Below are 15,270 nucleotides of genomic sequence, written 5' to 3'. Positions count from 1 at the left end.
CTTGCGTTGCCTTGCCTATGCCACACAAATCTCAAAAGCCGATAAAATTATTGATGCTAATTTGTATTTTAATCACAATTCAACATATATGCATTGGATCAATTCAGAAATGGAGAAAAAAATGGAGAAAATTGGGTTTGGGGTGTTGTAGATTCCGGATGTGCATAAGGGAAGAAGAAGAATGGAGGAGTTCAAATGGATTTTCCTTGTTTTAAACTTACTCATATAGTTTATTTTGCCTTAAATGCATAAAGGGATGAGATTTCATTTATGATGATGTGTAACATTTTAAATGCTAAAATGATGACATGGAATCAGTCAAATGACGTTAATCTAAAATAAAAAGGTAATAAGGTTTAAATGTAATATGAAAATAAGGGATGTGAACCTAATTAAAATAATAATAATAATAATAATAATAATAACAACTTGTTTTCACAACAAAACTTCTCCCGACAAAATGACATTTGTCGGAAAAAGTTATTTATTGCGGCAAAATTCAGTTTTATCCCGGCGGAAACTTTACCAAAGAATTAATTTTTTTTTTGTAGTGTAAGGTATTGGAAAACTGAGATTCAACCCAAATATAGTCAATACAGAGGGCTTACTCTCTATAGAATTTTAACCCACCTTTTTAGTTTAAAGAAATTTGGGGCATTTGTTTTTGGATTTGACTCAATGAAACTTTGTTCCTTGAGTATTACGGGTCTCTGAACTTGTTACAATATTGAGTAATAATTCTTTTGGGTAACAACATTAAACTTTAATGCAAAATAAGTTTAAAATGGCAAATAAGAGACATAAGTTCTAACAGAGTTATCAAGATAAAAGGATTATTGCTCCATATTATGACAATTTTAGGGATCATAAATTACGGATTTTAAGTTCATAAACCAAAGCTCTAATTTGATCAAAGTTCAAAGATCATTGCTCTAATTTTCTATTCTAGTTTATGATAATTTTATCCAAATTTTGGCATGAGAATACTAATTTAATGACATGAAAGTCTAACATATCGTTTCCTTTCTGAACTCTCTTCCTTGGAAGCCCTTAATCACTAAAAATGATGTAGGATGAGATTTTGGCTAATTTAGTCGTTTCCCTTCCTGAACATCGTTTGTGGTGAATTTCAAAATGGGTTATGCTTCTAATTTGTTAATGTGGTGCAAATGCGGCTTAGCCCATTTAAGTGTCTTGAGCTTACCACTTCATCAATTTATGAATTATCATACAATCAATCAAACCAAAGTTACAAATTGATATAATGGTAATACTTTAAAGTGAAAAATGAGAATTAAACACTCTTAACCACTCATGCTACAAGCACTTTACAACTTTTCCTTTTAAAAGTGATTTAAATCGTTGAGTGAAAAATGTAATTTAAATTGTTGAGGAGGGCCGAAGCCCAAAAGAAAACAATTACACAGAAATAGGCCTGGGCTTAGACATATCTACCAGTTGGGCCTCTATATTCATAAGTAAGACTTGGCAGTCTCAAACAGAGAGACCGTAGTTGATAAAATTGTTCCGAATTCAGAATCCGTTTTACAAAAGACGGAGACGGCTGGTGGCTGGTGGCTGGTGGCTATTCGAATACCAATACCAATTCTAATTCCAAGGTATGTAATCTGTTGTGATTGGGTTATGTCGGAATCGACTAAAATTGGGGATGGTCTGATGCTCCGATGCTCCGATGCTCCTCATCTTTTGGTTTCACTTCTCAATGTCGTCGTTGAGGAGAGTTTTTGGCTGCTGTGCATCACTGTGTCTGATATTATTCTAGAATTCTTTTGCAATTGCAATATTTGGTTGGTGTTTGTTTGTTTGCAGTGCCCATGTGATGTGATGTGATTGTTCAAATACAATGGAACACAGAAAGAATGATGACCGATGCAGCAATACTTCAGTCGTTGGCATTCAAGGTACTGCTATTTCAAATTGCAATGAAATCGTAATTATTTTTGTTCCCATTCCAATCATTACTTGATTTTTTAACTTATTTCGAAAGTCAGCCAGTCAGTCTCTCTGGTGCTTGCCCGCAAATGATAAATTAAAATAAGTAATACAAGATCATAATCCGTTCTCCCAACCCAACTTATGCATATTCATGGTTTCCATTCTCCCTCTGATGCTTGCCTGCAGATGATAAAGTGAAAGAAAGGTCCAGAGACCAAAGAGAAGCTCTTCCAGGGGAGCCTAAATGTGTTATATGTAACCGTTATGGTGAGTACATATGCCATCAGACAGACGATGACATTTGCAGTTTGGAATGCAAACAAACTCTCTTATGTAAAGTGGTCGTCCCCCATTTGCCACTCAACCTCCCACCTCCCAAAACATTACCCGCTACTGATGAGTGCTTTTATGTTAGAGATTCTGGTGCTCAATCCCGATCTCAATTCTTATCTGCCGACCACACTGATTTGCTTAGAACAAGACTTGGAATTCATGTGAAGGGAGACTTAGTTCCAACACCAATCTTGTCATTCTCTTCGTGTAATTGTCCTCAAAAGCTCCTCCAAAATATAGAGGCTGCAGGCTTTGAACTGCCTACACCAGTCCAGATGCAAGCAATCCCAGCTGCTTTGAGTGGCAAAAGTTTGCTTGTTTCTGCTGAGACGGGCTCTGGTAAAACTGCTTCCTTTTTGGTTCCAATTGTTTCTCTTTGTGCAAACCTTCGCTTTCAGCAGTCCACAGACCAAAAGAGGCCATTAGCAATGGTTCTAACACCAACCAGAGAGCTCTGCATACAAGTTGAGGAGCAGGCTAAGTTGCTCGGAAGGGGTTTGCCTTTTAAAACAGCACTCGTGGTTGGTGGTGATGCAATGGCCAGACAACTTCACCGCCTTCAGCAAGGAGTGGAGCTCATTGTGGGAACTCCGGGCAGGCTGATAGATCTTTTAACGAAGAATGATATAGAACTGGATGATGTAAGGATTTTCGCACTTGATGAAGTGGACTGCATGCTTCAAAGGGGCTTCCGGGATCAGGTAATGCAGATATTTAGGGCTTTATCGCAACCCCAGGTTTTACTGTATTCTGCAACAGTCTCCCCAGATATAGAGAAGATGGCAAGCTGTATGGCAAAAGATGTTGCCGTAGTCTTTGTTGGCAATCCCAACAGGCCAAATAAGGCTGTGAAGCAACTACCCATCTGGGTTGAGTCAAAGCAAAAAAAGCAAAAGCTTTTTGACATATTGATGAGCAAGCAGCATTTTATGCCGCCTGTGGTGGTTTATGTGGGATCAAGACTTGGGGCAGATCTCCTATCTAGTGCAATTACAGTCACCACTGGGGTGAAAGCTTTGTCGATCCATGGGGAGAAATCCATGAAAGAGAGGAGAGATATCATGAGCTCTTTCTTAATGGGTGAGGTTCCTGTTATTGTAGCCACTGGGATTTTAGGCCGTGGGGTTGATCTCCTGAGTGTGAGACAGGTTATTGTGTTTGACATGCCCAACTCCGTTAAGGAGTATGTCCATCAGATTGGTAGAGCATCTAGATTGGGAGAAGAGGGTACAGCAATTGTATTTGTGAGTGAGGAGAATAAGAACTTGTTTCCAGAATTAGTTGAAGTTTTGAGATCTTCTGGTGCAGCTATACCTCGGGAGCTTGTTAATTCACGGTATATGGCACGCCCATACTCCATTGGCGGAGGCCAGAGAAAGAGAAAGCATGATTGATGAAATTTCGTATTGTTCTATTCCATATTACTCTGGATTCAGGGAATTGGTTAAGTTAGATACATTTACCAAAACAGAGTAACGCTGCAATGTCATTCTTGCTAATACAAGATTTTGCTGGGTGGTTATGGATTATAATACGATTAGCAGGGATAGTTTGCGGATTTCAGGCTTTACAGCCAAGCAGCTGTTTGCACTTGCAATGGAGATGTGTGTGTGTGAAATTTGGCTGCGAATACATGTGATTTGAGTTTGTAGATAGGCTGTTTACAACAACTATTGTCATCTCGTGCCTTCAAATTGAACTGAAACGAATTAAATTTGATCTCGTTCAAGCTCGATCCAAGGTCCTGGTGTCTAAGATTGGATTGAAATGGATAATGGCTTTGAAATGTTGACTAATTTATCTTCTACGACAATATTAGCATTCGTTGGTTGCCATTCAATTTTTTCGTTGATATTCAATTCAATCCTTAACATCAAACAAACAACCTCAATTGAGACAGGGTCTTGCTAGGAGACGGTGATAGGTGGATTTGGCAAAAAGAGTAATCCTAAGGAAATCAAATTTTGAAAATTAAATTTGCAAACTAAATGATGTGATTATAGATAATTGGATTATTAAGTGTTGGTTCATGTGTTTATCTCTTATTGATGACACATCATTTAGTTAAAAAAAAAAATGGCTGGAAATTAGGCGTGGACGCGGTGCAGTTTGGTGCGGTTTCAAACGGTTTCGGTTCGGTTTTTGAGAATTTTTTTCTTTTTTCTCCTTGGGTTTTTGGTTCTTCTGATTTTGGTCCGAGAAGGAAGGGAAAATGTTGAGTGCTTTTTTTCTCCAGTCACGGTAGCAACCATATTCCAAAACTGGTAGCTAAAGGGGGCTTGCTTTTACAGATTTGTGCTGGTTGTTTAGGACGAGCACAAGGTCTTATGCTAAAGCGGGGCTTGCCTTTACAGGTGAGCTAGCTATGCTAGTCAAGGTCTTATGCTCTTTGAGCGGAATTGAGAGAATTGATTGCTCTTCTTGTATACTTTGATAATTAGGAGTACTACTGATTAGATTTTCAATTAGAACCGCATTTTCCTTTTCTCGTTCTTGTTATTTACCTGCTGCATTTCTCTTCTTTTCCCATTTTGATCCAGTGCGGGTAAGGGAATACAATAGATCAGCTAAGACCAAGTTATGTGAAATCATTGTCAGAAACTAAAGTGAAAAACATTGCCGCCGGACTATGGCATACACTGTGTAGTTGAGTCTATACTATAAATGTATGGACTCTAATAAAGAATCAATTAAAACATGACATTTACTATATGGTGCGGTTTCGGTTTCGATTTGGTTTTGAAAACCCAAAACCGAAACCAAACCGTTTTCCTAACTACGGTTTGGTTTCGAAACTGCAACCGTTTTAAAACTGCAAAACCGAACCGTTCGGTTCGGTTCAATTTGATTCGTGTTTAAGTTTCGATTTTCGATTCCAAGTGCCCACCCTACTGGAAATGAATACATACGGAAATAAGCAACAGAAAATGGAACGTCTTGAAATTCTGAGGGACCAAGTGATGTAAGTCAAAATTCGGAGGACAAAATGGAAATATAAAATATCGCGAATCAGGGTGGGGATGCCCCGTACCTGGTATCCGGTGCTTGAAAATCTAACTAACGAACCTACGCGCGCGGTATAATTTTATTAATTTAATAAAAAGAAGAAAATACAGCGGAATGTCAAGATGGAGGAATCATTCAAGATTCTAACTTGTTTTTCTTTCTGTTTTCCATTGAATTGATTTGATATTTCGGTTGAGCATTAAAAGAATCGTTTGTTTGTTTCTTCGCCTTCCAATTCCAATTCCAATTCCAGGTTCATATTCAGTTTCCAAATATCTATCGTGTTTGTTTGTTTGTTTGTTTGTTTGTTCGTATCCAATCTGAATCTTCCATGTTTGAGTTTGTATGGCATGATTTATTCAGTTCATTCTTTTATTGCACTTGGACATTATTAATGATGAGGATAAGGAAAAGAAAAGACCCACATTCAGCCATGTCTTACTACTCTTAATTGCCATCACTCAAACAAACTTTTAAGAACAATCTTACCCGATACTAATTGACAGTGCACATTTCGGCAAGCCTAGCATAGCTTTACATTTATATATTGCAATTGTATAAGACCAATCTTACCCACAATTAAGAAATATGCCATATCTTTGTTTATTGGTTGTGAATTCACTTTTGTTGGAAGGTTGTAAACTCTTGTTAGCTTTTCAAACTAGGCTACTCAGCTTATAAGCTCATTCTGGTACTTGTTTTCAGTGTGAAGAATTTGAAACAGACTATAGTTTATGATGAACGGGACTCACAGTGTTGACAAATGTTCTAGCTTAACTTCCTTGAGCGGCCATCAGGATGTTGAGGATGACTGCATGATTGCTGTTGTACCATCTATCAGAAGAGTATGCTAAGTTAGATGGTTCAGTTGCTAGACGCCTTTCCAACCTGGCACCTGTTCCTGTATTGAAAATTTCCTTTCTCCCCCCTCAATTCACTCCTTTCATTCATACCTTTATATCTGATATTATGATATCTTTTGCAAAATTCCAGCATGTTCCACGGGTAAATTCCTACATCCCCAATATAAGTGATGCTGGTTTGGATCACCAATGCCTTCTCCAGAGGTATGTTTACGCTTCAGAATAGAAATATGGACTGGTTATTTTGTGGTTGACTACTTTCCTAAAAGGAATTAAGATAACTTCTTGTATCAATCTTCTTCCCCTTTCTTCTTGTATCAAAGGAAAAAAAAAAAACCACGTAAGCTCGCACTTGGAAATGGCTGAAGGTATTGGCAAACCTCACTTTGGATATTCATTTTTGCAACTCATAGAAAACCACATACAGTCCTGAAAATGATGTATTTTATTACCATGTTTGTTGGGGTGTTGGACCTGTTGGTATTATTAATAGGAGAGGTAGTTTACCCTTGGGTGTGGGTTGATGTTTGTACTCAAATTATGCTTGTATTACAATACTTTAATCTATAACAACATGTTAGTTTGTAGATAAATTTATTTCTAATCTCATTTAGGCATTGAGTGTGATGCAACTCTGTACTCAGCATATTGGCGGACTAGAAGTAAATATCTGTTTTGTATTCTCCACACTTCTGTTTAACTTCTTCTTGGCTGATAGTTTAGTGAATTTCTTATTACTTCCTTGCAGGTTACATGTCCATAGTTTATATGAAGTAAAGGTTTCTGGTGATGGAAATTGTCAGGTATCTGCAATACTGAAAATCCAAAATAATAGGTATGTCATTTTTAAGTTAAATTGATTTCTTTTCTTATTGTTTTGCAGTTTCGTGCACTTTCAGACCAGATGTACAAATCTCCAGAGTATCACAAACATGTTCGAAAAGAGATTGTGAAGCAGGTAGAGTGTATATGAAGTAACCAATTGCTATAGCAGGAACAAAATTTTAGATGGCTAGAAAATGGACCGGAGATCCATTGGTATGAAATGAAGGATCAATTAAGGAGATAATGGAAACTGCTACCACTGCTGGCCATCGCCATATTTTGATTAAAGTAAACCTCCATCCACCATATTGTCACCTCCGCAGTCACCACCTTTACCACTCCTGTAACCATTGGGTGGTATAATGCCAAAGCGACTTTTCTTTGCTCTCACAACTACTGCTACCTGTGTCCTTTCTCTCTACAAAGCATAATTATCATGACCAGAATCTATAGTGACCTTTCAGTGCCACATTGTCTCATTTTCAACATTATTTTACCAGTTCTTTGATTAGTTTAAAGGGGAACAAAAAAGTGGATGCCGAATTTGAGTATGCTTGTCGTGCACTACTTTTCCTGTTTCCAGCTCAAAGACTATCGTTCTTTGTATGAAGGCTATGTCCCTATGAAGTACAAGCGCTATCACAAGAAAATGGCAAAGTATGTCAAATTTTTTAGGGTCATTAGTTCGGTTATTTGATCAACAAGCTTCTGTCTGCATACATGAATTCTGGCTTAGTTTCATCTGTTTTTCGGTACAGCAGGTTTGTATTCACTTTTAATTTCCACATGATGCAGATCTGGTGAATGGGGAGATCATGTTACCTTACAAGCAGCAGCTGACAAGGTCTTTTACATTTGTCCCAATGGATCTGAATTTCTCTCTGTAGATTAGTAGTCGGCATATCATTCTTATTTTCATTATTTTCTCGTATTTTCATTGTGGTTGATTTGTACTCATTGGTTATTTATCTTAGCTTTATTAATATACTTATTGATGATGGCATCAAGACTTTTTCAGTTTAACTGGAAATATTTCTTCATGAGCTTGAAATGGAACTTGATATTGAATCTTTAGTTGCACAAAAAAAAAAAAAAAAAAAAAATGAAAAATGATGCAATAGTTCAAATATTAGTACATAATTTATTTTTTTGTAGAAATAAAAAAAAAAAAAACGTAGACCAGTGCTCACAACTTGGAAAGTTTCTTGTTGGCATAGTGTTTATGCAATATCTTCTCTTGTAGTTTATGATGTTTCGTAATCTTGGTTGGATGCAGTTTTCAGCAAAGATTTGCCTTTTGACATCATTCAGAGATTCTTGCTATATTGAAATTATGCCTCAGTACCAGCCACCAAAATGTGGTAAGATGGAAGTACCTTTGCTCCTTTATGCTCATTGAAATGAAAAAAAATAAATAAATAAATAAAGGAGATCCTCTAGTCTCGTAGTTGTAGATTTAGATGAAAAATAGTCTTGTAAAATGCTATAGGACAATTTCAGATTCTAACATTCTTATTTTTCCTTCTAAACAATGCAGAGTTGTGGCTGAGTTTTTGGTCCGAGGTTCATTACAATTCATTATATGAAACCCGAGGTGTCTTTCTTTTGTTTCTTTTCTGTGTTTTTATTTGATTTACATCAGAAAGAGGCTCATTTTATAGGTGTAAACTGCAGTACAAGGAGAGAGTTTGGTTAATATCTTAGTTGGGTGTCTTTTTTGCAGACGCTCCAATTCAACAGAAACCAAGGAGGAAACACTGGTTGTTCTAGGCATCTAGAACTCGGGATGTTCAAAGATTTTAGTACTGTGCATAAGTTCTCTAGATGTTGCCTTTTTCATTGTTTTTTCGAGTTTACAATTTAATTCAGTTACACCGTTGCATGCTTATGTATATACAACACTAGAGTTTTGACGATTACGGCTGTGCTGGATGGTTGAGTGTTTCAAGATTGTATTATTTGAATTGCTCAATTCTTTTGTAAGACCAGAGACGGATGGATCGTTCCTTTTAGTTTTAAGGTATTTATCGATTATCGATGTGAAATTACTAAGATGAATTTTATTATATATTTTTTCGCCAGTTGTTTTGTTGGGTCACCTTGGCCACGGTAATAATGAGCTGTATGGATTATTTGGCGGTTCCCCCACGTAGTCACATATCCCCACCTCCTCTATATTTCAATTTTGTATGAAGCTATTATTGGAATGTTGATTCCTATTACTGTATAAACCATACATGAAATTGGCACGGGGAAGGAATGGATATGAGACGAATAATTTCCTAGCTATCTTATTCTTATACCTAATTCTTTTTTCTTTCCATTTATTGGTTGTTAACGTATGATATGACATGAATGAGAATGATAGTCATTCCTTGTGAGTAAACAAGCTCATAAAGTTTCTAATTCTCATTTCCCAGCATTTCTAACACAGGAATGAGGGTTTCGTTACAATCCCTTGGGAATGGACATTAATTGGAGTTGCATTTCCAAGCAAATCATCACGCAAACCATATGAGACCACGTTAATTTGATATGAAGCACTGAAAAGGAATTGGTAAAACAAGCTTAACATAGATGATTAGCGTTGCTTTTAATTTTGGTGTAGCTTAATCATTTAGTTTCAAATATTAGTGCGAGTGTACTACAGCAATTGTTATACGTGTAGCCCCAGAATAAAAAAAATTCGAAGCCAAAAATAGCAATGGATATATGTAATGTATATAATAAAAATATAATAATAAAGGAATCAACAACACACGCTTCAAAGTTTAAACGACTTGTTCACCTTGATCTCTACATACATCAAGACTCATCTTGCATAATGAAAAGAAGGAGAAATTGGTTTCAACAATATTCTCATCGTTAATCTGAAAAGAAGAATAAAAGTATAAATTATAAACACATAATGGTTAGGGAAAAACAAAAAACATGGATCCGGCCGCCAGGAATGACGAGGAGAATAGGAGTAGGAGTAGCTAATTTGAATTTTGAAAGGATGATCACTTCCAGTTGTTGGCGACAATGTCAGCCAAATCAACAACCCTTTGGGAGTAACCCCACTCGTTGTCGTACCAAGCAATGACCTTGACCATGTCATCGCCCATTACCATTGTCAATGAGGAGTCGACTGTGGAGGAGACATCTGTGCACCTAAAATCGACTGAGACAAGGGGCTCGTCACAAACAGAAAGGATACCTGCGAGCTCCTTCTCGGCGCTGTCTCTGAAAGCAGCGTTTACCTCTTCTGCAAAGGTCTTCTTAGTGACTTGGACAACAAGGTCCACCACCGACACGTTTGGGGTGGGCACACGCAGGGCAATGCCATTTAGCTTGCCCTTCAGACTTGGAAGAACTAGGGCCACGGCCTTTGCTGCACCTGTGGAGGTGGGAACAATGTTGAGAGCAGCAGCCCGTGCACGCCTTAGGTCGCGGTGGCTGGCATCAAGTAGCCTCTGGTCACCAGTGTAGGAATGCGTGGTAGTCATGGTACCCTTGATGATGCCTGCAGTATAAAATAATATCCTTGTAAGAAACTGACATGTGTGCGTATGTACTACGTACTAGGTACACACAACATTGGTAAACAAATTTGGTAATGAAGGAATCTGGTGAAAAAAAGAAAATATACAAGTAAGGATGAGAAAGATGTAATTACCAAATTTCTGGTCAAGGACCTTGACGAAGGGGGCAAGGCAGTTGGTGGTGCAAGAAGCATTGCTAATAATGGTTTCATCGGGGTTGTAAGCGTCAGCATTGACTCCGACCACATAGGTGGGGATGTCACCCTTTCCAGGGGCAGTAATAAGTACCTTCTTGGCCCCTGCCAGGAGGTGCTTGCCCGCGCCATCCCTATCGACAAAAACACCAGTCCCTTCAATCACCAGATCGATCTCCAAATCCCTGTCATGCAGCCATTGACAAATTAATTAGTACATGATCGATCATATGTATATGCATGTACACGTCGATGCAGGTGTGTGTATTCACTAATAAAGCTATAACTCATTAAGCCAACTCACTTCCAGGGCAGGTCTAGTGGGTTGCGGCTAGACACGACCTTGACAATCTTGCCATCAACGGAGAGGCCATTATCCCCAACGGGCTTGACATCAGCATCAAAGATACCGAGGGTAGAGTCATACTTGAGGAGGTGGGATGCCTGCTTGACGCCTCCAGTGTCGTTGATGGCAATGACATCAAGAGGGGAGTCCTTGCGTCCATGCCAGCACCTCAAGAAGTTCCTTCCAATTCTTCCAAACCCATTTATAGCCACCTTTAGCTTCGCCTCCGTTACTCCTTTTTTGTATACTCCGTTGCTTCCCAACTTCCCAAAATTAAAATTTACAAAATACATATTACACCGCCACATTTACAAACATACGTTTTAAACTCGATCTTATGCCCCGATAACAACAATTCTTATTCTCCCCTTTGTTTTTCAAAGTGAGCAATTATGCCCCCACTTAAAACGAAAACAGTTCATGTAAAAGGGGTAAAGCAGTCTAATTGTATAATTTATAAAATAAAATTTTGATTTTATAAATAAAATGAAGAACTAAAAGAAATTAAAATAGTATGAGACAGCATATGCACACAATAGATAAAATGAAGAAAAAAACACAAACTAACACAACACAATAGATAGACCCAAAAAAAAAACACAAACTCACATTCGCAGGCTGCATTTGGATTTGGGAGAGGTAGTTACCAATAAAGAAATGAGTCACTTTTGGAAAATGGGGTTCACACGTAATAGTAACAGTAGTTGCATTTACCCATTGTTTGATGGTCGATGCGCAACCTGCTTGGACTCATTGACACACCATTTTTGAAAAGGGTGTGCTATCCACACACCCCATTTTACTTCTCACACATCTTTTGATAATTTCTGTCCGTTGATCTTTTTCAATTCATCCGATCCGACGGCTGAAAATTAAAAAGGTGTGTGAGAAGTAAAATGAAGTGTGTGGATATCACACATCTTTTTGAAATCATAAGCACGTACGCTAGCCGTATGCATATACTAATATTCCTTGTATATAAACCACGGTGTTTATTAAACTTAACTCCCTGGTTGTTTAATTATGAGATTTGATAACCACAATTGGTATTCCTTAAATGTTATGATTGATTGATGATCATTGAAACGTTATTTACTGACACTAGCACGTATGTACATAGGAAAAGACATGGACAGTAAGACATTAAAGACAAGAAGAAATAAATCAAAGTAGTAGTAGTAATACTCACAGCAGAGGTCTGGAAGGCAATGACTGAGAATAAATCGTCTGAGGTCTTCCTTCCGAAAGGAAGGCAAGCTAATGAGGTACGGAGACCTGAGAATTCTGCAAATCCCTTTCCATTGGCCTGCAAATTAATCGATTTAATCATTTTGGGCATCGTATACACACACACACTCACACACACACATATAGAACACAAATTAAACAAACACTAGCTAGCTATAATTAATTAATGATCAGTTTAACTAATTAACGTACGGTACTCTACATGTGCGCTTAATTAGTTTAAGTAATCAGCTGGCCTATTACTCTTGCGTCTGTGTGCATGTATATGTATATAAAAAGTGTATATCTAGCACACAATGCAATATCCGTACAGGTCTGAGCGAGCAAATTAAGAAGCATAAAGTGATTGAGGCAAGAAAACGAGAAGGAAGCTGCATATATGAACCTGAAGAGATGGTTTGGCCACAGAAAGAATAGCCGAAGCCATTCTTGGAGCGGAGCAGTGCTAGCTATGCACTAATAACTAGCTCAGGGCAGGGTGGGTGGGAGGGAGGATATAGCTAAGCAGTGGTAAGGGAGGAAGGAAGGAAGACAGTCACAAAAATCACAAGGTCGTTATATATTCATTTGAATAAATGATTGAGATAAAACTAAGATGATGAGATGAGGTACTAGTGTAATGTGTCGTTGGAAGGGAATGACTGAAATTAAACCAAGAGGACTTAAAGAGTGGAGAGGAGAGGATGAGATTATGGATAGAGCCTATCATTCAACGAATGGCTGTCGTTTGAAGCTTTGTGTTTTGTGTCCCCCTCTCTTTCTACTCTTCCTCCCCCAACTACTCGTATTCCTATTCCTTTTCATAATTCTCCTTCCATCATCACATCTTCCCCTGCCCTCAGCCCTCAGCCCTCTCACGTGAATATTCATATTCTACTAATATAATGTTGGACGTTAGGCCTTTGGGCCTGAGCCTCATTCTCTTAGTGGGCCAATTTTCATCTGTCGTCGATAATGAAATTCCAAACAACTTGTTAGAGCTTCTGCCCACTAGTTCGATCTTTAGTGTACACGTGTGCAGCTGAATTGACTTGATCTTTACTGCAATTACCCATTATTAAAACGCGTAATGCTAACGAGATTAAATTTGTAAATAAAATTTTATAAATTCAACGATATGAAAGTTGATGATTAGATTATTACTTTAATGTTGATAAACGCGCTCATTTCTATTAGTGACAAATTATTTAGTTTGTAAATTTTGTTTATAAATTTAATCTCGATAGTATTACTCTATTAAAAATTAGTGGTATTTGAGTCCATTTAGTTGAAACAAGTCTCATATTTGAAGAGTGCTGATAAACAAAACCTAGGGAAATTGTATTTGGACCCAATAAACCTATTTCTACACCCATTAATTTTTTGTTAAATTTTATATTCCAATTATGCCCTAAAAAAAAGATGGGTGTAGAAAGATAGTATCAACTGGGGAATGGGTGGGTCGAAATGGCCCTGAGAGCCACAATTGGCGGCTGGGTGGGTTCACCGACCACCGGACAAAGCCGTTGATGGTGTTTTGTGTGTTGAGAAGCACAATGACTCTGTCTGAGGTTGCGGGAGGTGCGTGGATGAAGCCTTGGTGTGCCTTATAGGCAAGACTTTGATCCAGTCGAGCGCGAACGTTGTCCCATGCAGGGCCTGCTGGTGGTACTGATGGAGGAGATCTCCTGGGATGGTTTGGGTAGTAATTGAAAATGCCCAAACCGGGTGGCGTGCTGGCGTTCCAGCTAACCACATTTGTTGTGATCCAATAGTTTCTTGAAGGGTCTTGGTCTGCTTTTAATAGCACAGAATATGTCTCACCGGAATTCCGGCGATCCCTTTTCTGAATTCCGGCAACCCACCCAACCGCCAATTGTGGCTCTCAGGGCCATTTCGACCCACCCATTCCCCAGTTGATACTATCTTTCTACACCCATCTTTTGTTTAAGGCATAATTGGAATATAAAATTTAACAAAAATTTAATGGGTGTAGAAATAGGTTTATTGGGTCCAAAAATGACTTATTTTCTTAATCTTATAACTGAAATAGGATAAACCGGTCACGTACAAGCTATGCGCACTATGCACAAAACTGAAATGAAAAAAATACTCACACATAAATTGTAAAAACTCACAAGTGATGACGTCATTTTTCTGATTTCGAAGAGAGAGCTGTGAGCTTTGAGTTTTTAGGTTGGCTCAGATATGTGAGCATATCATGTGCATATTGTGTGCATGTCACTGGAAATATATGATTTTTAAAGGGATTCCAGAATCTAGGTTCAAATCAAGGGTTTGTAAAATACAAAATTTTAAAGGATTACAAGAATCTAGGCACCCACGTATCCTCCAACACAGTTAATTGCACGATGCACATCCACAATAAAATCGACGTCATTGCACGTATCATCCCCCAACTTCATTTTCGACCTCGACGGCGACAACGCTGCCGTTATTAGCATCGAGATTTTTTAACTTTTCCCAAAACCTGATTTCCCAAAACGGAGGCAAAATACTCACCACACCCCTCAAAGATTTGCTCCAAAACTCTCGCACTTGAAGATTCCCTCCAGGTATTGCATCAAGAACCCTAATTTCTCATAGTAAAAACAAAAATCCCAAATTAAAAAATTGAAAGCTCTGATCTTTGCCACATCACTCAAATTCCAGAAAATGACCCATTGCATCAATAGGATAAATGCTAAGAAAATAATAGAGAGAGAGAGAGAGAGAGAGAGAACTACAAAAGCTGGAAGTACTAAAATGAGAGGACTGGATGGCCGAACTTGCTTGATTTGCAGACAACGTGGGTTGAAGCCCAGAAAGATATTTGCGGGTGTAGGAGGACCGGATGTTTCTCTCTCTCTCTCTCTCTCTCTCTTCTTTGTTTCTTTCTCTACAAAATGAGTAATGAGGGTTAGAATTTTAGGAAAACTAATGAAAAGGGCTTGAAAACTTTGAGTTTTAATGATAAGGACAAAATAAAGAGTAAA

The 15,270-nt window shown here is 38.1% G+C and overlaps 2 protein-coding genes, 1 long non-coding RNA gene and 1 pseudogene across 3 annotated transcripts; 2 read left to right on the top strand and 2 right to left on the bottom strand.

Annotated features, from left to right (window-relative positions):
• The first annotated feature begins 1,499 nt into the window (after window positions 1-1,499).
• On the top strand, window positions 1,500-4,018 carry LOC126612218 (DEAD-box ATP-dependent RNA helicase 41). The gene is made up of 3 exons (XM_050280579.1): window positions 1,500-1,619; window positions 1,831-1,922; window positions 2,143-4,018. Exons 2-3 carry the CDS (start codon window positions 1,865-1,867, stop codon window positions 3,681-3,683), a joined length of 1,599 nt encoding a protein of 532 aa, XP_050136536.1. The 5' UTR covers window positions 1,500-1,619; window positions 1,831-1,864; the 3' UTR covers window positions 3,684-4,018.
• Window positions 4,019-5,554: 1,536 nt separating this feature from the next.
• On the top strand, window positions 5,555-9,064 carry LOC126610960 (OVARIAN TUMOR DOMAIN-containing deubiquitinating enzyme 12-like; annotated as a pseudogene).
• A 618-nt stretch (window positions 9,065-9,682) lies between these two features.
• LOC126610959 (glyceraldehyde-3-phosphate dehydrogenase A, chloroplastic-like) lies at window positions 9,683-13,061 on the bottom strand. The gene is made up of 5 exons (XM_050279138.1): window positions 12,681-13,061; window positions 12,237-12,353; window positions 11,006-11,310; window positions 10,642-10,886; window positions 9,683-10,488 (listed from the first exon to the last, which is right to left on the bottom strand). The coding sequence occupies exons 1-5, from the start codon at window positions 12,720-12,722 to the stop codon at window positions 9,986-9,988; spliced, it is 1,212 nt and encodes a 403-aa protein (XP_050135095.1). The 5' UTR covers window positions 12,723-13,061; the 3' UTR covers window positions 9,683-9,985.
• Window positions 13,062-14,529: 1,468 nt separating this feature from the next.
• LOC126612144 (uncharacterized) lies at window positions 14,530-15,198 on the bottom strand. Its single transcript, XR_007618972.1, has 2 exons — window positions 15,022-15,198; window positions 14,530-14,867 (listed from the first exon to the last, which is right to left on the bottom strand). It is a non-coding gene; the product is annotated as an uncharacterized LOC126612144 (long non-coding RNA).
• Window positions 15,199-15,270: the final 72 nt, after the last annotated feature.

The sequence above is a fragment of the Malus sylvestris genome, chromosome 17 (assembly GCF_916048215.2).
Source record: "Malus sylvestris chromosome 17, drMalSylv7.2, whole genome shotgun sequence".
Lineage (NCBI taxonomy): Eukaryota > Viridiplantae > Streptophyta > Magnoliopsida > Rosales > Rosaceae > Malus > Malus sylvestris.
Note: the sequence above shows the minus strand (reverse complement) of the source record. Positions and strands in the feature narration are given on the sequence as shown.